This window comes from Portunus trituberculatus, chromosome 46 (assembly GCF_017591435.1).
Source record: "Portunus trituberculatus isolate SZX2019 chromosome 46, ASM1759143v1, whole genome shotgun sequence".
Taxonomy (NCBI): domain Eukaryota; kingdom Metazoa; phylum Arthropoda; class Malacostraca; order Decapoda; family Portunidae; genus Portunus; species Portunus trituberculatus.
Window position 1 is genome coordinate 1,610,131 of NC_059300.1, and position 22,631 is coordinate 1,632,761.

The following is a 22,631-nucleotide window of genomic DNA, read 5'->3' on the forward strand; positions in this document are numbered from 1 at the left end:
AAGGTAAACCATTATGCTACAAGAAAAAGAGGACATAATTAAAAGACATGAGAAGGGAGGCAACAGCTGTGTGTGAGGGAGGGAAGAAGAAAATGGGAAGCCCGTTACCATGACAACGGGGAGGTTGACGACCTTGAGGGCTCACGCACCCATCACAACAATAACAACTCCGGAGCCTTCGCCTGGGCCACACGACACTCGCAGCTGACTTGCACCGTCTGTGCCTGTCTGCTGATCCCTATTGCCCTTTCCTATTGCATTTCCTGCCCCGCTGCCCACGCTTCTACTCCAACCGCACTGCACTACGATCCCAGCTGTCCGCCCTGTGGGCGTCACAACATTCGACCTGCCCACCCTCCTGGCGGCCTCAGGCATCCACCCCTCTCAGCAACCTGCAGTCCTTCGCGTTCATGGCCCTAATCAACAACAAAAACAAGCCTGTTTCATATTCCTACATAGTTGTAAATAATATAACAATATAACCTTTAACTTACCTGAATGACCATAAACAATGATTGGTTGAAAACTCGATAATATGCTTTGAAATGTACGGAAACTCGAGTTACGTACAAAATCGACTTACGTCATGTTTCAGAAACGTAACTCTGATGTAAACCGAGACCTTACTGTATATATATATATATATATATATATATATATATATATATATATATATATATATATATTTCATATAATTTATGCCTTCAAATATGAAGATATTTTTAAGACGAATAGCCATCGGTAAGTGGTGCAGCGACTGCTTGGCTACCCGCATCCATCTGAACATTCAGCCCGTGTTATGTATCGTTGTTCATCCTTTGTGCATGTATGTCTGTGCTCCTCGGCAGTGTGTATTTTTTCTTAAGTTTTGTGATCATGGGTCCCAAAAGTAAAAGTTTGGCGAGAAACACACAAAATAGCCTGTATTCACATACTGATTACACTTGGAAATTCAATAAATGATTGAGTACAAATGGTGTTCTGCCCAAAAGCAACTCTTCCTCTTTACAATGCAAAAAAAAAACAAGTCTCTAGATGCTTTGGTTACCAAAATATCACACGTTGAATGAGGTCGTATCATCGGTATATGTGGCCTTGTGTCCGATTGGGTTCAGTGGCCTTGGCTAGAGTGATAGTAAACAGGCCCCTTGTATCCCCCCCTCTCTCTCTCCTGTCACCTGTTCTGATACCACTCTCATTCAAAAATTGTCTCCCTGCACCATGGCGAGAGACCCGAGGTGTAGAAGTAAGGCGTGCGGGAGAGGTGGTGGAATCGGACACCGTGAAATCACTGTCCCTCCCACCATCCATCATGGGAAATGATAACACAGTAACGTATAGCATATGTTTACTCCTGAAGTGTTGCCAGCTCACAAGCAAACAAAACGGGAAGAAAATAGCCAAAATATAGCCGTAAAAAGCCTACACATCTATCAACATGCCCCAAGTCTTGCGTGATGAACGTCTATTGATGTGTCCCAAGTTTTGTGGGTTAAGCTGTTATTTTGGGCAATATAGTACAGGCAACCCCCGCTTAACGTAGGGGTTACGTTCCTAAAAACCCTTCATTAAGCGAAACTTTGTTAAGCAAACCGATTATAACAAGCTTAACCCCTAACTTGAACTTCCATTGAGAGTAAACAAAGCAAGAGTGCATCATAGTACAGTGAAAGGTTTAATGAGGGAAGCAGGGGTGATGACGTCATCCACACCACACCTCCCCGCCACTCACAGTACTGATTTAAACTTGACCACCCTTGGAGCCTCTTATCTCTTCCCCTTCCCCTTTTTTTTTTTTTTTTTTTTTACATTACAAGGGCACTGGCCAAGGGCAAACACAGTGTTGGAAAAAAAAAAATCCCGCTGGTTGCCAGGCCCTGTTAAAAGAAAAGTAGAAAGAAAAAAAACAGAAAAATCTAAAAGGAGGGTCCAGTTAACGTAAGAGGTGTCTTGACACTCCTCTTTTGAAAGAGTTTAAGTCATAGGCAGGTGGAAATACAGACACAGGTAGAGAGTTCCAGAGTTTACCAGTGTAGGGAATGAAGGAGTGAAGATACTGGTTAACTCTTGCATTAGGAAGATGGACAGAATAGGGATGAGAAGAAGTAGAGTCTTGTGCAGCGAGGCCGCAGGAGGGGGGAAGGCATGCAGTTAGCAAGTTCAGAAGAGCAGACAGCATGAAAACAGCGGTAGAAGACAGATAAAGATGCAACATTGCGGCGGTGACTTAAAGAATCAAGACAGTCAGTTAGAGGAGAAGAGTTGATAAGACGAAAAGCTTTAGATTCCACCTTGTTTAGTAAAGCTGTGTGTGTGGATCCCCAGACATGAGAGCCATACTCCATACACGGGCGGATAAGGCCCTTGTACAGAGCAAGCAGCTGGGAGGGAGAAAAATGGACGAAGACGCCATAGGACACCTAACTTCTTGGAAGCTGATTTAGCAAGAGTAGAGATGTGAAATTTCCAGTTTAGATTTTTAGTGAAGGATAGACCGAGTGTGTTTAATGTAGAGGAGAGGGAAGTTGAGTGTTATTGAAGAAGAGAGGATAGTTGTCTGGAAGGTTATGTCGAGTAGATAGTTGTAGAAATTGAGTTTTGAGGCATTGAACAAAACCAGGTTTTCTCTGCATTGAGTCAGATTTAGGAGATCATTGATGAATAATAGAAAGAGAGTGGGTGATAGGACAGAACCCTGTCCCACAACACCCTTGGGGCACACAATATTTTGGTATTCTTAAAACGAAGTGTGGTGTGGGGATGGGATTGGTAGCCTTGCTACTGTGACTCGGGAAGGTTGGTATGCGTTGGGGGGTTTGTTTACCAGAGGACAGCCCATCTCCCACGAGGGACCGACACAACAACTAGGAAGCGCTCCACAGCAGCCGCCCCAAGTTTATCTCCCCGCAAGCTAACAATGAAAAAACTTCACTACAGTGGAGAAAGGGAGATTAGTCTCCTAACAGAGTTGATACAAGCAAACAAAGCAGTCTTGCTTGATAAAAAAAAAACAGATCATAGCATGATCACCAAGAAAGCGGAGGCTTGGAAAAGGCTGACCAGGCTTGTGTCCCCCCCTAAAACATTGGTGCAAGTAAAGCGCATGTGGGAGCATCAAAAGAGCAAGTAAGTAAGAATGCAGTCCTATTTGTGTTAAGAAATTAATACATACTCGTGGCTTCATACTCATGCCTGTGTATATCATGTTGATTATTTAGGTTAAAAAGCCATGTGGCTGGCTACCTTCATACTCATGCCGGTGTATATCATGTTGGTTATTTAGCTTAAGAAGCAATGTGCTGGCTACCTTCATACTCAGCTAGTGATATATATTGATTAGTTAGGTTAACCCATGTGCTGGCTACCTTCATACTCAGTGATATATATTGATTAGTTAGGTTAACCCATGTGCTGGCTACCTTCATACTCAGTGATATATATTGATTAGTTAGGTTAACCCATGTGGCTGGCTACCTTCATACTCAGTGATATATATTGATTTGTTACATTAACCCATGTGGCTGGCTATCTTCATATTCATGCTAGTTAATATTTTGAGTATTTAGGTCAGCCTATGTGGCTGGCTAGCTTCATATTCATGCAAGTGAATATCTTTATGTTGGTTATTTAGGTTAATTGGTGCTTCAGAAAATTAGAAGATATAGGCATCATCATGTAGTAATGATATGTTATTAAGCTATTGAAAATGGAAGAGCATGATATACATTTGAGCAACTTAAGATTGGAGCAAGAATGTCTCCAACTAGAAAAACAAATTAAAGATTTACAATTAGATATATCACAAAAGAAACTAGAAAATCAAATAAAGTTAGGCAATTTGCTTGACACTTGGACTAACCAAGGTCTTGTAATAAGACATATTCATCAATAATTGTGGTGAATAAAAGATTTCATAGATATCTTACATGTACAGTTTTTATTAACCTAACCAATGTTGTCTATTCAAACTTATAAAATCATCTTAAAGGATAGAAAATTCTTAGTCTATTGAGGAAGAGTCTAAAAGAAATCTCTGATATACCGCTGCCGTGCTGCATTACCAGTGGCCTGCCCCCGTCCATCTGGGTTGTATTCCTCAGGGTCATCATCATTATTAAAATCTGGATCACCATCTGGCATACGTACTTGTTGTTGTATAGCAATGTTATGTAGCACAGCTGTTGCAACTATAACTGCTTTGTTGTTTTCTAAACAAATCTGCATGGTTTTTCCAAGACAGCTGAATCTCCTCTTCCACACACCAAAAGCCCATTCTATACAGTTCCTTGTTTTTATGTTAGACCTATTATACCTACGTTCTTGGTCTGTCTGTGGTGCTCTGAGAGGTGTAAATACAAAAGGACGGCAGGCATATCCAGCATCACCTAGTAAAATTCCTCTGTGTGCGCAACCCTCCATCTCTGCACACAAACGACTCCTACCAAATATGTTGCTATCATGAGCACTGCCAGGCCATCTTCCAACTATATTAAAAAACTGGAGCTGGGGACCACACACTGCCTGTACATTTATTGAAAATTTTCCCTTCCTATTTCTGAAAACCTCAGAACGGTCTCCAGGTGGCTTGGATACTACCACATGTGTACAGTCTATGCATCCTATTATTCCTGAAGTCCTCCATCACCTGCAGGATTTCATTATGTGCTGGCATCTTGGTGAACTGACGGCCATGCATTGCAATTGCTTTTGATACACGGCTAATGCATCTTGACACAGCTGCTTGAGATACCTCAAGACAGTCTGAAATGATGAGCTGGAAGCTGCCAGTAGCCATGTATCTTAATGCAATGAGAACTTGCAGATGGTGTCGAATTGGAAGGCCAGTTAAATAAAAATGTGAAAGTTACTTGATAATGCAATGAATTTCAAGGTTTCATAAAGTTATGGTACTTGTCTAGAAGAGAACAGACTGGTAATAATGACAGGAAGACTCTAAAAAACTACCAAAGCAATTCTTAGTACATACACACAATTCACATACTGTCTGTATTGATGCTTATGTATTTACCTATTTGTGTATTACAGGGCCCGAGCTAAGCTCTCTGTGTCCTGTCTCCTTGTCCATTCCTGTCATATCTCTCTTTCATCTGATTGACACACACCGCATCAACGACATCACTGCTCAGTTTATTCCACTTATCAATGTTACGATGCGGGAAACTATTTTCTCACGTCATTTAGACAGATGTCTTTTATTAGCTATTTTCCATGTCCTCGGAGATGATTACTTGTGGTCACCTTTATCAACTCTGTCCAGTATGTCAATCTTGTTCACCAATTTATACATAGTTATCATGTCTCCTCTTGTTCTTCTCTCTTCTAATGTGGTCAGCCCCAGCTTCCTCAGTCTTTCCTCATAGTCTAACTCCCTGAGTCCTGGTACCATCCTTGTTGCCAGCCTCTATACCCTTTCTACCTTCTTCACATTTTTCTTCATATGCGGTGACCAGACACAAGCTGCATATTCTAACTGGGGTCTTATTAAGGTACATAATATCTTCTTCATCATTCCTTCATCTAGGTAGTGGAACGCAAGGCCAATATTTTGAAGCATGTTATATGTTTTCTCAAAAATCTTGTTAATGTGTTTCTCCGGTGACAAAATGTTTTGCACGGTTACTCCTAAGTCTTTCTCCTCATTGGTCTCTTTAATTTTCTTGTCACCCAGCCTGTAATCCCAGTTTGGTCTGTATCTACTTCCCATTTTCATAACATGGGTCTTGTCTATATTAAATTCCATCTGCCACTCCTTACTCCACTCATATATTTTATCAAGATCTTCCTGTAACTTGTTACAATCTTCCACATTCTTTACTCTCCTCATAATTTTAGTATCGTCCGTAAACATGTTCATGTAACTGTCAATTCCTACTGGCATATCATTAACATAAATCAAAAACATGATGGGACCAAGCACTGACCCTTGTGGAACTCCACTGGTTACCTTCTTCCACTCGGACTTCCTTCCTCTCACCACTGTTCTCATTTCTCTTCCCACTAAATAATTTTCCATCCATTTTGCTAGTTTATCATTTGCTCCTCCAATCTTCTTTAGTTTCCACATCAGTCTATTGTGTGGTACTTTATCAAAGGCCTTTCTCAAGTCCAGGTAGATAGCATCCACCCATCCCACTCTATGTTGTAGTATGTCAGTCACTCTTGAATAAAAACATAATAAATTGGATACGCACGATCTTCCTTTTCTGAAACCAAACTGTCTTTCACTCAGAATGTTTTCACTTTCTAGATACTCACTCCACTTAGCTTTAATTACTTCTTCACATACCTTGCACAATATACTAGTCAACGATACTGGTCTGTAATTTAGCGGTTCCATCCTACTACCATTCTTATATATAGGCACAATGTCAGCTCTTTTCCACTCTTTCGGGACTAATCCTGTTCGTATGGAGGTTTCCACAATATCAAATACGGGGTTCAACAATTGATCCTTACATTCATTTAGCAACCTCCCAGATATGCCATCAGGCCCCATTGATTTATTAACCCCTTCAATACGGTGACGCCTATGTGGGCGTCATGAAGCCCCAGTAGCAAATACGGTGACGCCTACATAAACGTCATATTTCTTTTCTGAGCTTTCTTCAGTTCAGTTGTCCCTTATAGTTGTTGGATACCAACTACACATGCCGTATGCTGTCCTTGAAATCCTAGTGCTCCTCCCACCATCCTTGTCTCCACCAATCACTAAAGATAAGCTACATGTGCCTTGTGTCTAAAATTACCCAATGGCATAGACTGTTCCCATCTCTCTCTCTCTCTCTCTCTCTCCTCTCTATTTCCTCCTCTCTCCTCTCGAAGATAAGTTACATCGTCCCGCCTTGTAACATTCGTGAAAACACACACACACACACACACACACAAAAATACAAAAACAACAAATTTTCTAATCTCTCTCTCTCTCTCCTCCCTTCGTTTCCTCTCCCTCCTCCTCCCCTCTTCCTCTCGAAAGATAAGCTACATGCTTCCCGCTTGTGTCTAGAATATTAGCAAATGTCACACTCTCTCACTCTCTCTCTCTTTTTCTCCGAAGAGAGAAGCGTCCACTTTCCTCTTCGAAGGCGATATAGTGACTAAAAAATAGCAGCATAATACACAAAGACAACAAGTATGACAAGCTTGCACGAGTTTTCTGCACTCGGGCGCGTGGCACTACCACCCGTATATCATACAGGCGGGCTTTTTTAACATCCGGCGCGAAGGGGTTAATATCCAGATTGCTTATAATTTTCCTTACATCTTCCTTAGTAACCATGATGTCCTGCATTTGCTTTATTTCCGTAGGCCTTCCTCCCATAAAATGCTCCTCCTTTGTAAACACTTTGCAAAAGTTGTCGTTCAAAATTTCAGCTATATCTCCAGCATCCTCATATACTTGTTCCCCATTTTTTACCTTTACTATTGCCTCCCTTATATTTAGTTTTCCATTTATGAATTTGTAAAACATTTTGGGTCACTATCACAGTTTTCCACCACCTCTGTTCATATTCCTTCTGTGCTGTTCTCCTTACTTCAACATATCTATTCCTTGCTGTTTTGTAAACTTCTCTTGATAATACATCACTGTTTTTCTTAAGTTTCTTCCATGCCTTTTCTTTGTTCTTTTTTGCTTCTTCACAATTTCTATTAAACCACTGTTTATTATTTAAAGTCCTCTTTCTGTAATATGGCACAAACTTTTTCACAGCAGAGTTATACAAATCCATAAATTTATCGTATTTCAATTGCATATCCCTTTCCTGGTATACCACGGACCAGTCAATTTCATTAAAGAACTCCCTTATATGGTTATAATTTGCCCTAATATAATTTAATTTTTTCTCCCTGCGTTCCACAATCTTATTCATGCTTAATTCCGTATCCAGCTCAAAGGTTAGGATATCATGATCGCTTCTCCCAAGGGACATTTATGTTCAATTTCCTCTTTAGAGATGCCCTGGTAAATACCAAATCCAACCTTGCTGCAACATCTTGTCCCCTGCACCTTGTTGGTGATCTCACCCACTGTGTCATCAAGTTATTTGTTGCTACCTTTAACAATTCCTCTGCCCACTCACCACCATTCACCACTTCGTAGTCTTCCCACACTATTTCTTTACAATTAAAGTCTCCGACTATCATCACTCTATCCTTTCTGATGAGTTCTTGCTTCATTCTGTCTAGAGTATTTCTCATCACCATTTGGTACTGTTCATATTCCCAAGCACTGGTTCTGGGTGGTATGTATACTGTTATAATATTAATGTCCCTCTTGCCATCTGTTATAAGCATACTTATCATTTCCTCATTTCTCTTACTATAGTTCACCTCCTTCACTATCAGATCTTCCTTAGTAAGAACCATTATACCACCACCTCCTTTATTTTTTCTATCATTTTTCCATAGTTTGTAGTGTTTTACAACAAACAAGTCTAGCTTTATTTCGGGCCTTAGCTCTGTTTCCACTACACACATTATGTCCGGTTCGTTATTTCTTAGGTAATCCATACATTCTAGCCTCTTAGACAGAAATCCATCTATATTCATGTAAGTCACTTGTATTCCATTCTTAGTCTCTTTCTTCCATGTAATGTCTATTCTGCCTGTTTTATCCACCACTTCTTTAACCTCCCATTTCTCATACTCCAAAAAAACTTGGTCTTTTCCTCCTCTGTTCTTTCGTCGTTCCTCTCTTTCACTTAAGTTACAAGCTCTTTCATTTTCATTCGCTCATCCTGTGACATATTTCTTCTTATGTAAATTGTTTTGGTTTCCTCCGAGTCCTTAAGTTTCCAAGCCCTCCTCAACAAGGCCTCAGCTGCCACCTTAGACTTTAATTTCAATTTTAATGGTCTATTCTTGCCTTCCTCAAAAGCTCCCAATCTCACAATTTCTTCTACCTCAACATATAGGTCCTCTTCCCTCGCAGAGATCTTATTCAGTAAAGACTTAATCCTGTCATTTTCCTTATTCCTCCTATCCTGCCAGTTTCTGTTAGTTTCCTCCCTCAATCCTGTTGTGATCACACATTTTTTCTTTTCAGCATATCTCTCACCACATACTCATTTTCCTTTAGTGCCTTTACCATTTTACTCTGCGTAATCATTTTATTTTCCTCTTCCTGCCTTTTCACTATCTCCCTAAAGGACCTTTGTACCTCCTGATGTTCATGGTTCACTTCTTTCATCCCAGCATCAATTAGATTAAGGCATTCCTCCTTCCTCAAGTCCCCTTCGGATATTTTCATCTCCATTTCTAGGAGTTTAGCCTTCATTTCTCCACATTGTTTCCTTAGTTGTTGGTTTTCTTTCTCCATCTTTACTTTTTCCTTCAAAAGCTCTTTATTCGCTATCGTTAACAAATAGATCTCTTTTTTGAACGAATCATTCTCGGCTATAACTCTATCCAGTTTTTCTTCTCTGGACAAAATGTTTAGGAACTTACTTTCCAGTGCCTGGATTCTTGCATCCATATCTAATTTCTCCAGTCCTATTGAAGTAGTTACAAAACCTTCAAAATCTTTGGGTTGTCTAGGAGTAGCCGCCATGTTTGTTATCGTTAGCTGATTATGGCCAAAACAATCACCACACACACTCTCATCTCAGGGACCACTCTCCATATCCCTCACTTTCAACACTATGCGACAGTAGGACATCAACAGGACACTAACTTAGAGGTACCCGGGCCCTGTAATACCATAGGTATTTTCACTTCTTCCCGTCCGCAGCCAGAGACGAGCCATCCTCTCTCAGTGACGGCGAGAGTGTGTGGGAGTTTACACATGTAAGCAGAGTTAAGAAATCTACACAATGATGTAGGATAAAGTTGTTGCATGTATTTCTATCTGCCATTTTTACCGGTCACATATTTAAAAACGTTGGCATTTTTGACACACCTGAAAAAGTCTAAAACCAGATAGAAATCTACACAATGATGTAGGATAAAGTTGTTGCATGTATTTCTATCTGCCATTTTTACCGGTCACATATTTAAAAACGTTGGCATTTTTGACACACCTGAAAAAGTCTAAAACCAGATAAATAGTAGTTAAGCTTACCTCTAGTGCCATGCACTTCAGGTAATTCTGGAGACACCTGTTCAATCACGCTCCTTGTTGCCTGCTTGGTGAGTCTGTACCGGCAAATAAACTCTTCCTCTGTATGGAAATGAAAGGGATCCATACGATCCTTTAATATTCTTCTAGGTGCTCGTTGGTGTTTACGATCAAGATCACGTAAATGTGGAAACATGCTGAAAAGAAAAGCATACAATGTTTCTCACCTTGTTTTGACAGCTGATTTACCTGTTACAATATCTATATAATAAAAGCATATATATACTAGGCTCTCATATAAAACAGTAATGATCTCTTTGAAATAAGGTAATGAACCTTATAAAACAACAATATGTGTACCTGCAGAGGTTATCAGGGAGAAAATAAAGCTGGTGTGATCGCTGCATTTCCTTCACCCTTGTTGTGATGTTCCAGCTATCCGTGAGGTTGAGTTGCTTCTTCTAAAGCGTATGTTTTGAGGAGGGGGATATGGAAATACCATGTTTCCTTTAAGAATACAGAGATGCCTATGATCACATTTCAGAACATAAATGACAAAAAACTATATTTTTTATATTTACAGTAGTTATCTTCACTTTCAATATGATTGTGGGGAGGGGGTCTCTGGTACCACATTTGTTCCTACATTTTGTAGGGTTGGAGCGCGGAGTAGTCCCACACCACCATCGCACCAGGGCCGGTATTCATATAAGTCTAAAACGCTTTTAGCAGGCTAAAAAAAACTTTTAACCACTAATTTTACTTTTAGCACTAAAATTTTTTTTAACTTAATTCATAAACACTTTTAAGGCCTAAAAGATTTTTAGCGGGTAGCCAAGCGCTAATAGTCGTGAGGGGTCCTTTTAGTGAGCTTAAAAGTATTTTTAAGTCTCCAAGATGGCGCAACAACAACTTCGCCAGCGACAACGCCAGACTTTTTGTGAGAGGAGAGACTTCCTGACGGAATACAGTTACTCCCAACTGATCGAAAGATTTTTACTTGACCATGCAGGCATACTGTATGTAACTGATCTTGTGAGGGATGCATTAGGGAGTCGAACTGCTTGGAACAAAGACCTCTCTCCTGAGATGAAGGTGGCCATCACCTTATGGTACCACAGGAAAGATGCAGTTGTGCAGTAGCGATGACTTCGACACATCACAGCCAACTGTTAGCCATGCTATCACCCAGACCCTTGAGGTCCTTGCACAACGAGACAATTTCCGGAGGTTCATCAATTTCCCCCTCACCCAGCAGGAACTTCAGCAGAAACAAGAACAATTCATGCAAGTTGCAGGGTTTCCCGGTGTCGTTGGTGTAGTCGATGGCACTCATATAGGAATTATAGCCCCAAGGGAACACGAAGCTGAATATGTAAACCGGAAACGGTTTCATAGCATCAATGTACAAGTTGTGTTTGATGCAACATACTACAGAATACTTGACATTGTTGTAAAGTGGCCTGGCTCTGTCAATGATGCTAGTCTTCAATGAGTCTGGACTGAAGCAACTCTTCGAAAGAGGTATCGTGCCACGCAATTGCCACTTGTTGGGTGACAGTACCTACGCCATGAAGCGCTGGCTCCTGACACCATACTTGCGCCCCCAGTCTTTTAAGATGTGAGCATTGTCTTCCACATGGGATGCCAATAAATAACATTGGTCCCTTGTCCACTTGGGCTTCCTAGCCCTCTTCTTCTTGTCCTCAAACTCCATTGTCTTTTCCTTGCCTCCAACGTGGCTTTGTTTTTGTTTTGATGAGTATACAGCCATTGGATGAGATCTCGCCAAAGCGGCCAAACTCACCTTATGTACAAAACTAAACTCATAAAATAAGCATGATTCCATTTTTTTTGCTAAAAAAGATATTTTAAAATTATTTTGTACCTTTTTATGTATCATTATGATATTTAAGTGAGAAAATATGCAATTTAAGTTGCATTGTAGCGCTAAGCGTAGCAAATGTAGCGGGTTTAGATTTTACTTTTACTTTTAGCCACTTTACTTTTACTTCTAGGTAGAAGTTCCCTAAAAATTTTTTTTATCTCTTTATGTATACACTTTTACCGATTACTTTTAGCTGACAGTAAAACTAAAAAAATATTAGTGTACTTTTAGTGTGTTTATGAATACTGGCCCAGGCCTCTAAGAATACCGCTTTGGTGTGGGATGTCGGGATCCCACATTTCGTTTAAGAATACGGCTGTTAGCCTCAAGAAGGACATCATCTGATAGAATACATGGCGATTGAATGGTAAATAAAAAACATTTCCTGTTTTTTTCCTTTGTGCAGTACTTTACTTTTTTTATATATATTTTTTATGATTATTTTCATGTATTTTCATTTCTGTAGGGGCGACTTTCAACATGCTGGAACGCATTCCCTATTATTACATGTTATAATGGGTTCAGTATACGGTAAATTCGATATGCGGTAAGGTTTTCAGGAACACATATGTACTGTATAACGAGGATTTACTGTATATATGTATATATATATATATATATATATATATATATATATATATATATATATATATATATATATATATATATATATATATATACAGTAATACTCCGCTTAACGAACGTTCGTCTAACGAATTTCCGGTTTAACGTACTATATAAAGTTAGACCAAAAGTCCGCATAACGTACAACCACATCCGTTTTAGTGAATTTTCTGTGTTTGAATTTGCCGGGTGAGGGACCGAACACGGCAGCTTCGCTGTGATTGTCTGGCTCCCCGCCTGTCTCTAGCGCTCCTGGAGCTGGATCCAAGATTCTTTAACAACCTCAGCGCAATCTCCTGCCGCGAAATGGCTTCCATGAACGCTTGGAGGGATGGTGACGAGGTTGCTCTGAGGTTGCTGGGAACACCACCTCTGGAGGTGGTGTTGCTGTCTTATATATGTATATATGTTCACAAAGCAACACTTCTATTAGCTTTTTACAAACCTTGCCACCCAAGAAAGGATTGTTTTGTAATGCATAAAGTGAAATCTTACATGGAATACCAAAAAAATAAAGCAGAGATGATGAGATCAGCCACAGACGGTGGAGACTCCGGCGACTTGGACGCTTCTTCTTCTTCGTGGCAAGCAATGCTATTTGTTTTCTCGCCTCTCTCGTGTCTGTGAATAATATCCAGCTTAACTTCGAGAGTAAGAGACTTCCTGGTCTTCTTAGTAACACTAGGCGACATTGCAGGGCATTTTGGCGGTAAGTTGAGCAAGGGAAGAGGCGCTGGTGTATTCAAAAGCCTGTCAGCTTACGTGATATGGTGGGGCTTTCAAACTTGGAAAAAATTACCTGGATAAAACTTCGTTGTAGCGAAATTTCGTTGTGTGAACCTTCGTTAAGCGGGGGTTGCCTGTACATGAAAATAGTCATATATATATATATATATATATATATATATATATATATATATATATATATATATATATATAAAGTAAAGTACTGCGCAAAAGAAATAAACAGAAAATGTTTTTATTTACCTTTTACTCACCATGTATTCTATCAGATGATGTCTCTCTCGAGACTAAGGGACAGTAGGGATTTCACTCGTTACTCATCTTCCGCTGAGTGGACAGACTACTTTTTCGCTTTGCCTTGTCCACTCCAGCAGTGTCTGCAGAACATTTTGGCATCGTGATATTATCTACAAAAACACACGTAAGGATTTCACTTGTGTTTAATGGGAAACACGGGAAGAGACTGATTGTTGTTGTGACGTCATCCACGTCACACTTCCCGTGCCACCTCAGCTCAGTGTTCACTGACAGCTGACTTTTGGCGGAACATTCAGGCACTTTGGCCTAATGCCTGAGGTTTCCTGTTGTTTACATATCGCTTGTGGACACTGGGCTAGCTGGAGTGTTCATCAAACTCTCCACATTGCTGTAAACAATTAAACATCCCGAACAATTACTCACTGTTTGGATGCAATAATACAAATAGAAAAACAGCAGGTTTAGGCATGACATAAGCAGATACCGTATCTGTGAATTTTTCTTACCGTATATCAAATCGAGGGTAGTAATTTCCAAATACCATAACTGTGAATTAACCGGATAAAGAAGTACATGCAAACCCCGTTCAACGAAGGTTCACACAACGAAATTTCGCTACAACGAAGGTTTAATTTTACTACCATCTACTTGTTTAACGAAGTTTGATCCAGGTAACTTTTTGCAAGTTTGAAAGCCTTGCCGTATCATGCAATCCTGACCGTCTTGGAGACACGCCCAACATTCTTGATCTCTTCCTCACCTCTAACCCTTCTGCTTACGCTGTCACCCTTTCATCTCCGTTGGGCTCCCCCCGATCACAATCTCATTTCTGTATCTTGTCCTATTTTTCCAATCCCTCCGCAGGATCCTCCAAAGCGAAGGTGCCTCTGGCGTTTTGCCTCTGCCAGTTGGGGGGACCTGAGGAGGTATTATGCTGATTTTCCCTGGAATGATTATTGTTTCCGTGCCAGAGACCCATCTCTTTGTGCTAAACGCATAACAGAGGTGTTAGTATCTGGCATGGAGGCGTACATTCCTCATTCTTCCTTCTCAACCTAAACCTTCTAAACCTTGGTTTAACTCAGCCTGTTCTCGTGCTATACATGATAGAGAGGTTGCCCACAAAAGGTACTTGAGCCTTCCATCTCCTGAATCTCATGCACTTTATATCTCTGCCAAGTCTGTTCTTCAACTTGCCAAACACTCTTTCATAAATAGGAAATGTCAAAATCTTTCAAACTCAAACTCTCCTCGTGACTTCTGGCATCTAGCCAAAAACATCTCAAATAACTTCACTTCTTCATCTTTCCTCCTTTATTTCATCCTGATGGCACCACTCTCTTTTCTCTCTGAACCTTTGCTCACAACTCCACCTTGGACGATTCTGGGCTTGTCCCTCCCTCTCCTCCTCCCTCTGACTATTTCATGTCTACAATCAAAATTCTTCATAATGATGTTTTCCATGCCCTTGCTGGCCTAAACCCTCGGAAGGCTTATGGACCTGATGGGGTCCCTCCTATTGTTCTCAAAAACTGTGCTTCTGTGCTTGCACCTTGCCTGGCCAAACTCTTCCAACTTTGTCTATCGACTTCTACCTTTCCTTCCTGCTGGAAGTTCACCTACATTCAGCCTGTTCCTAAAAAGGGTGACCGTTCTAACCCCTCAAACTACCGTCCTATAGCTTTAATCTCTTGCTTGTCTAAAGTTTTTGAATCTATCCTGAATAGGAAGATTCTCAAACATCTGTCACTTCACAATCTTCTGTCTGATCGCCAGTATGGCTTCCGTCAAGGTTGCTCTACTGGTGATCTTCTGGCTTTCCTTACTGAGTCTTGGTCATCCTCTTTTAGAGATTTCGGTGAAACTTTTGCTGTTGCGTTAGACATATCAAAAGCTTTTGATAGAGTCTGGCATAAAGCTTTGATTTCAAAACTGCCTCCTACGGCTTCTATCCTTCTCTCTGCAACTTTATCTCAAGTTTCCTTTCCGACCGCTCTATTGCTGCTGTGGTAGACGGCTACTGTTCTTCTCCTAAACCTATTAATAGTGGTGTTCCTCAGGGTTCTGTCCTGTCACCCACTCTCTTTCTATTATTCATTAATGACCTTCTTAACCAAACTTCTTGCCCTATCCACTCCTACGCTGATGATACCACCCTACATCTTTCCACGTTCTTTCAGAGACGTCCAACCCTTCAGGAAATTAACAGATCAGGCGGTGACGCCACGGAACGCCTGCCTTCCGATCTTTCAAAAATTTCCGATTGGGGCAGAGAAAATCTAGTAGTTTTCAATGCCTCAAAAACTCAATTCCTCCATCTATCAACTCGACACAACCTTCCAGACAACTATCCCTCTTCTTCAATGACACTCAACTGTCTCCCTCTTCCACAATGAATATCCTCGGTCTGTCCTTTGCTCATAATCTTAACTGGAAACTTCACATCTCATCTCTTGCTAAAACAGCTTCTATGAAATTAGGTGTTCTGAGGCGTCTCCGCCAGTTTTTCTCGCCCTCCAACTGCTTACTCTGTATAAGGGCCTTATCCGTCCCTGTATGGAGTACTCTTCGCATGTTTGGGGGGTTCCAGTCACACAGCTTTGCTTGATAGGGTGGAATCGAAAGCTCTTCGTCTCATCAACTCCCTCCTCTGACTAACTGTCTTCAGTCTCTTTCTCACCGCCGAAATGTTGCATCCCTTTCTATATTTTATCGCTATTTTCATGGTAACTGTTCTACTGATCTTGCTAACTGCATGCCTCCCTCCTCCTGCGGCCACGCTGCACAAGGCTTTTTTCTTCCTCTCATCCCTATTCTGTCCAACTCTCTGATGCAAGAGTTAACCAGTATGCTCAATCATTCATCCCTTTCACTGGTAAACTCTGGAACTCCCTCCCTGCATCTGTATTTCCGAATTCCTACAACTTGTCTTCTTTTAAGAGGGAGGTATCGAGGCATTTGCTCCCCTAATTCTGGCTGACAGTTTTGGCACTTTTTGTACTCTTTGGAGAGCCAGCACTCAAGTGGGCTTTTTTCTAACTTTCTTTTTTTTGCCCTTGGCTGGCCCTCTTCCCTACGTAAAAAAAATAAAAAATAAAAATAAAAAATAAATAAATAAAAAATAATATAAAAGATATACGTAAACGATGCTAGACTTATGAGCGAATTGGCAGACGAGCTTCACAGCTTGATGAATGTTGTAAAGGGTATGGAAGAGACTGGAGTGAGACTTAGCAATGAGAAAAGCAAGGTAAAAATAATGAATAGGTTTGAGGATAAGTAAAATTCAATGGCAAGACTGGAAGAGAATTGTTGTAACAGATTTATGAATTACAGTGTCTGGGGATATGGGCTAGTCCAAATGGTTGTGAGTAGGCAAAGAATGAAAAGATATGCATGGTGAACCTATGGATGGGTGAACTAGGATGTACAGCCAGGATAAGAGTGAGTAAAAATGACATGCTACAAGAAGCCTAGAAGAGCATGCATGGCTGTTCCAAGCATTACGCATGGATGTGATTGTAGGAATGGGGATCAACTGGAGAAGTTAAAAGTGAGGCAAAATAAGATAGTAAGAATTTAACAAGGCATGCAGTGATGGAGGCTTTCGGGAGAGACAGACATGTAGGCAACACTGAGATATGAGACTAGATTAGAGTGAATGAATGATGCAAGAATAGTGAGAAATAGTGGAATGTTAGGAGTATCAGGTCAAGGAAGAAGTGTGTCAAGATGGTAGTACAGAGCGGCTTGGAAATTATTTGGGCTTTAGAGCAGCATGTGTGGATGCACATTAAGAGTGGTTACATACGATTTTAAGAAATTCAGAGAATTTAGAATGGAATGTAAGAAAATGGAAGAGTAAGATAGACAGAGAAGTGAAATATAATGTAATTAGTGAATGGGAGAATAAAATGAAACAAAAGAGTACTTTAGGGTGGTACAGATGGAAAGAGACCACAGCGTATGAAATGTGCTATGAAGGTAGCCTGGGTGATCTCTTTTGAGCGAGAGTACAGTGTGTGGATGTGAATACAAGGCGTTAGATTATTTGAGTCCTGCAGCTAAGTGTGCCATATGTGAGCCATGGAAGAGCATGACACAGTGGAGTATGTGATAATGGAGTGTGTGAAGTGTCCTGGAGACCAGAATGAAATTATACAAGTGGTGATGAGGAAACTAGGAATGACAGAGTGGATAAGGCAGGAAGAGAATGGATGGTATTGCTGTTGGGAACCTGTGAAAGAATTCCTGGAGAAAATATGGTGTGCTAAATGTAGAAATTAGTAATGCAAAAATGTGGTAATTGTCTTCTGTTTGCCATTTTTTTTCTGTACAGGAGTTGCCTGTACAAAAGCTTGACTGAGGAATGAGGAGTAATTTTCTGAGTCACCTGTAGCATCATGATAATTTGTTTGATGGTAAGAAGCAGTATTTGGCTCATTTTTGCAAAAAATTAGGAAATAGGGTCATATGGCATATCTACCTCTGTTCTTATATATATATATATATATATATATATATATATATATATATATATATATATATATATATATATATATATATATATATATATATATATACACACACACACACATTGCAAGTTACCATGAAAAAAAGAAATAAACAGAAAATGTTTTATTTACCTTTTACTCACCATGTATTCTATCAGATGATGTCTCTCTCGAGACTAAGGGACAGTAGGGATTTCACTCGTTACTCATCTTCCGCTGAGTGGACAGACTACTTTTTCGCTTTGCCTTGTCCACTCCAGCAGTGTCTGCAGAACATTTTGGCATCGTGATATTATCTACAAAAACACACGTAAGGATTTCACTTGTGTTTAATGGGAAACACGGGAAGAGACTGATTGTTGTTGTGACGTCATCCACGTCACACTTCCCGTGCCACCTCAGCTCAGTGTTCACTGACAGCTGACTTTTGGCGGAACATTCAGGCACTTTGGCCTAATGCCTGAGGTTTCCTGTTGTTTACATATCGCTTGTGGACACTGGGCTAGCTGGAGTGTTCATCAAACTCTCCACATTGCTGTAAACAATTAAACATCCCGAACAATTACTCACTGTTTGGATGCAATAATACAAATAGAAAAACAGCAGGTTTAGGCATGACATAAGCAGATACCGTATCTGTGAATTTTTCTTACCGTATATCAAATCGAGGGTAGTAATTTCCAAATACCATAACTGTGAATTAACCGGATAAAGAAGTACATGCAAACCCCGTTCAACGAAGGTTCACACAACGAAATTTCGCTACAACGAAGGTTTAATTTTACTACCATCTACTTGTTTAACGAAGTTTGATCCAGGTAACTTTTTGCAAGTTTGAAAGCCTTGCCGTATCATGCAATCCTGACCGTCTTGGAGACACGCCCAACATTCTTGATCTCTTCCTCACCTCTAACCCTTCTGCTTACGCTGTCACCCTTTCATCTCCGTTGGGCTCCCCCGATCACAATCTCATTTCTGTATCTTGTCCTATTTTTCCAATCCCTCCGCAGGATCCTCCAAAGCGAAGGTGCCTCTGGCGTTTTGCCTCTGCCAGTTGGGGGGACCTGAGGAGGTATTATGCTGATTTTCCTGGAATGATTATTGCTTCCGTGTCAGAGACCCATCTCTTTGTGCTAAACGCATAACAGAGGTGTTAGTATCTGGCATGGAGGCGTACATTCCTCATTCTTCTTCTCAACCTAAACCTTCTAAACCTTGGTTTAACTCAGCCTGTTCTCGTGCTATACATGATAGAGAGGTTGCCCACAAAAGGTACTTGAGCCTTCCATCTCCTGAATCTCATGCACTTTATATCTCTGCCAAGTCTGTTCTTCAACTTGCCAAACACTCTTTCATAAATAGGAAATGTCAAAATCTTTCAAACTCAAACTCTCCTTGTGATTTCTGGCATCTAGCCAAAAAACATCTCAAATAACTTCACTTCTTCATCTTTTCCTCCTTTATTTCATCCTGATGAACTCTTTTCTCAGACCTTTGCTCACAACTCCACCTTGGACGATTCTGGGCTTGTCCCTCCCTCTCCTCCTCCCTCTGACTATTTCATGTCTACAATCAAAATTCTTCATAATGATGTTTTCCATGCCCTTGCTGGCCTAAACCCTCGGAAGGCTTATGGACCTGATGGGGTCCCTCCTATTGTTCTCAAAAACTGTGCTTCTGTGCTTGCACCTTGCCTGGCCAAACTCTTCCAACTTTGTCTATCGACTTCTACCTTTCCTTCCTGCTGGAAGTTCGCCTACATTCAGCCTGTTCCTAAAAAGGGTGACCGTTCTAACCCCTCAAACTACCGTCCTATAGCTTTAATCTCTTGCTTGTCTAAAGTTTTTGAATCTATCCTGAATAGGAAGATTCTCAAACATCTGTCACTTCACAATCTTCTGTCTGATCGCCAGTATGGCTTCCGTCAAGGTCGCTCTACTGGTGATCTTCTGGCTTTCCTTACTGAGTCTTGGTCATCCTCTTTAGAGATTTCGGTGAAACTTTTGCTGTTGCGTTAGACATATCAAAAGCTTTTGATAGAGTCTGGCATAAAGCTTTGATTTCAAAACTGCCCTCTTACGGCTTCTATCCTTCTCTCTGCAACTTTATCTCATGTTTCCTTTCCGACCGCTCTATTGCTGCTGTGGTAGACGGCTACTGTTCTTCTCCTAAACCTATTAATAGTGGTGTTCCTCAGGGTTCTGTCCTGTCACCCACTCTCTTTCTATTATTCATTAATGACCTTCTTAACCAAACTTCTTGCCCTATCCACTCCTACGCTGATGATACCACCCTACATCTTTCCACGTTCTTTCAGAGACGTCCAACCCTTCAGGAAATTAACAGATCACGCGGGACGCCACGGAACGCCTGACTTCCGATCTTTCTAAAATTTCCGATTGGGGCAGAGAAAATCTAGTAGTTTTCAATGCCTCAAAACTCAATTCCTCCATCTATCAACTCGACACAACCTTCCAGACAACTATCCCTCTTCTTCAATGACACTCAACTGTCTCCTCTTCCACAATGAATATCCTCGGTCTGTCCTTTGCTCATAATCTTAACTGGAAACTTCACATCTCATCTCTTGCTAAAACAGCTTCTATGAAATTAGGTGTTCTGAGGCGTCTCCGCCAGTTTTTCTCGCCCTCCAACTGCTTACTCTGTATAAGGGCCTTATCCGTCCCTGTATGGAGTACTCTTCGCATGTTTGGGGGGTTCCAGTCACACAGCTTTGCTTGATAGGGTGGAATCGAAAGCTCTTCGTCTCATCAACTCCCTCCTCTGACTAACTGTCTTCAGTCTCTTTCTCACCGCCGAAATGTTGCATCCCTTTCTATATTTTATCGCTATTTTCATGGTAACTGTTCTACTGATCTTGCTAACTGCATGCCTCCCTCCTCCTGCGGCCACGCTGCACAAGGCTTTCTTCTTCCTCTCATCCCTATTCTGTCCAACTCTCTAATGCAAGAGTTAACCAGTATGCTCAATCATTCATCCCTTTCACTGGTAAACTCTGGAACTCCCTCCCTGCATCTGTATTTCCGAATTCCTACAACTTGTCTTCTTTTAAGAGGGAGGTATCGAGGCATTTGCTCCCCTAATTCTGGCTGACGGTTTTGGCACTTTTTGTACTCTTTGGAGAGCCAGCACTCAAGTGGGCTTTTTTCTAACTTTCTTTTTTGCCCTTGGCTGGCCCTCTTCCCTACGTAAAAAAATAAAAAATAAAAATAAAAAATAAATAAATAAAAAATAATATAAAAGATATACGTAAACGATGCTAGACTTATGAGCGAATTGGCAGACGAGCTTCACAGCTTGATGAATGTTGTAAAGGGTATGGAAGAGACTGGAGTGAGACTTAGCAATGAGAAAAGCAAGGTAAAAATAATGAATAGGTTTGAGGATAAGTAAAATTCAATGGCAAGACTGGAAGAGAATTGTTGTAACAGATTTATGAATTACAGTGTCTGGGGATATGGGCTAGTCCAAATGGTTGTGAGTAGGCAAAGAATGAAAAGATATGCATGGTGAACCTATGGATGGGTGAACTAGGATGTACAGCCAGGATAAGAGTGAGTAAAAATGACATGCTACAAGAAGCCTAGAAGAGCATGCATGGCTGTTCCAAGCATTACGCATGGATGTGATTGTAGGAATGGGGATCAACTGGAGAAGTTAAAAGTGAGGCAAAATAAGATAGTAAGAATTTAACAAGGCATGCAGTGATGGAGGCTTTCGGGAGAGACAGACATGTAGGCAACACTGAGATATGAGACTAGATTAGAGTGAATGAATGATGCAAGAATAGTGAGAAATAGTGGAATGTTAGGAGTATCAGGTCAAGGAAGAAGTGTGTCAAGATGGTAGTACAGAGCGGCTTGGAAATTATTTGGGCTTTAGAGCAGCATGTGTGGATGCACATTAAGAGTGGTTACATACGATTTTAAGAAATTCAGAGAATTTAGAATGGAATGTAAGAAAATGGAAGAGTAAGATAGACAGAGAAGTGAAATATAATGTAATTAGTGAATGGGAGAATAAAATGAAACAAAAGAGTACTTTAGGGTGGTACAGATGGAAAGAGACCACAGCGTATGAAATGTGCTATGAAGGTAGCCTGGGTGATCTCTTTTGAGCGAGAGTACAGTGTGTGGATGTGAATACAAGGCGTTAGATTATTTGAGTCCTGCAGCTAAGTGTGCCATATGTGAGCCATGGAAGAGCATGACACAGTGGAGTATGTGATAATGGAGTGTGTGAAGTGTCCTGGAGACCAGAATGAAATTATACAAGTGGTGATGAGGAAACTAGGAATGACAGAGTGGATAAGGCAGGAAGAGAATGGATGGTATTGCTGTTGGGAACCTGTGAAAAATTCCTGGAGAAAATATGGTGTGCTAAATGTAGAAATTAGTAATGCAAAAATGTGGTAATTGTCTTCTGTTTGCCATTTTTTTTCTGTACAGGAGTTGCCTGTACAAAAGCTTGACTGAGGAATGAGGAGTAATTTTCTGAGTCACCTGTA

The 22,631-nt window shown here is 40.7% G+C and overlaps 1 protein-coding gene across 1 annotated transcript; it reads right to left on the reverse strand.

Moving 5' to 3' along the window:
* Positions 1-4,020: 4,020 nt before the first annotated feature.
* On the reverse strand, positions 4,021-4,419 carry LOC123520124 (putative nuclease HARBI1). The gene has a single exon (XM_045282057.1). It carries the CDS (start codon positions 4,417-4,419, stop codon positions 4,021-4,023), a length of 399 nt encoding a protein of 132 aa, XP_045137992.1.
* Positions 4,420-22,631: the final 18,212 nt, after the last annotated feature.

What these genes read in the sequence shown, in the direction of transcription:
- LOC123520124 (XM_045282057.1), bottom strand. Translation starts at nt 4,419, where the DNA reads ATGGAGGGTTGCGCACACAGAGGAATTTTACTAGGTGATGCTGGATAT.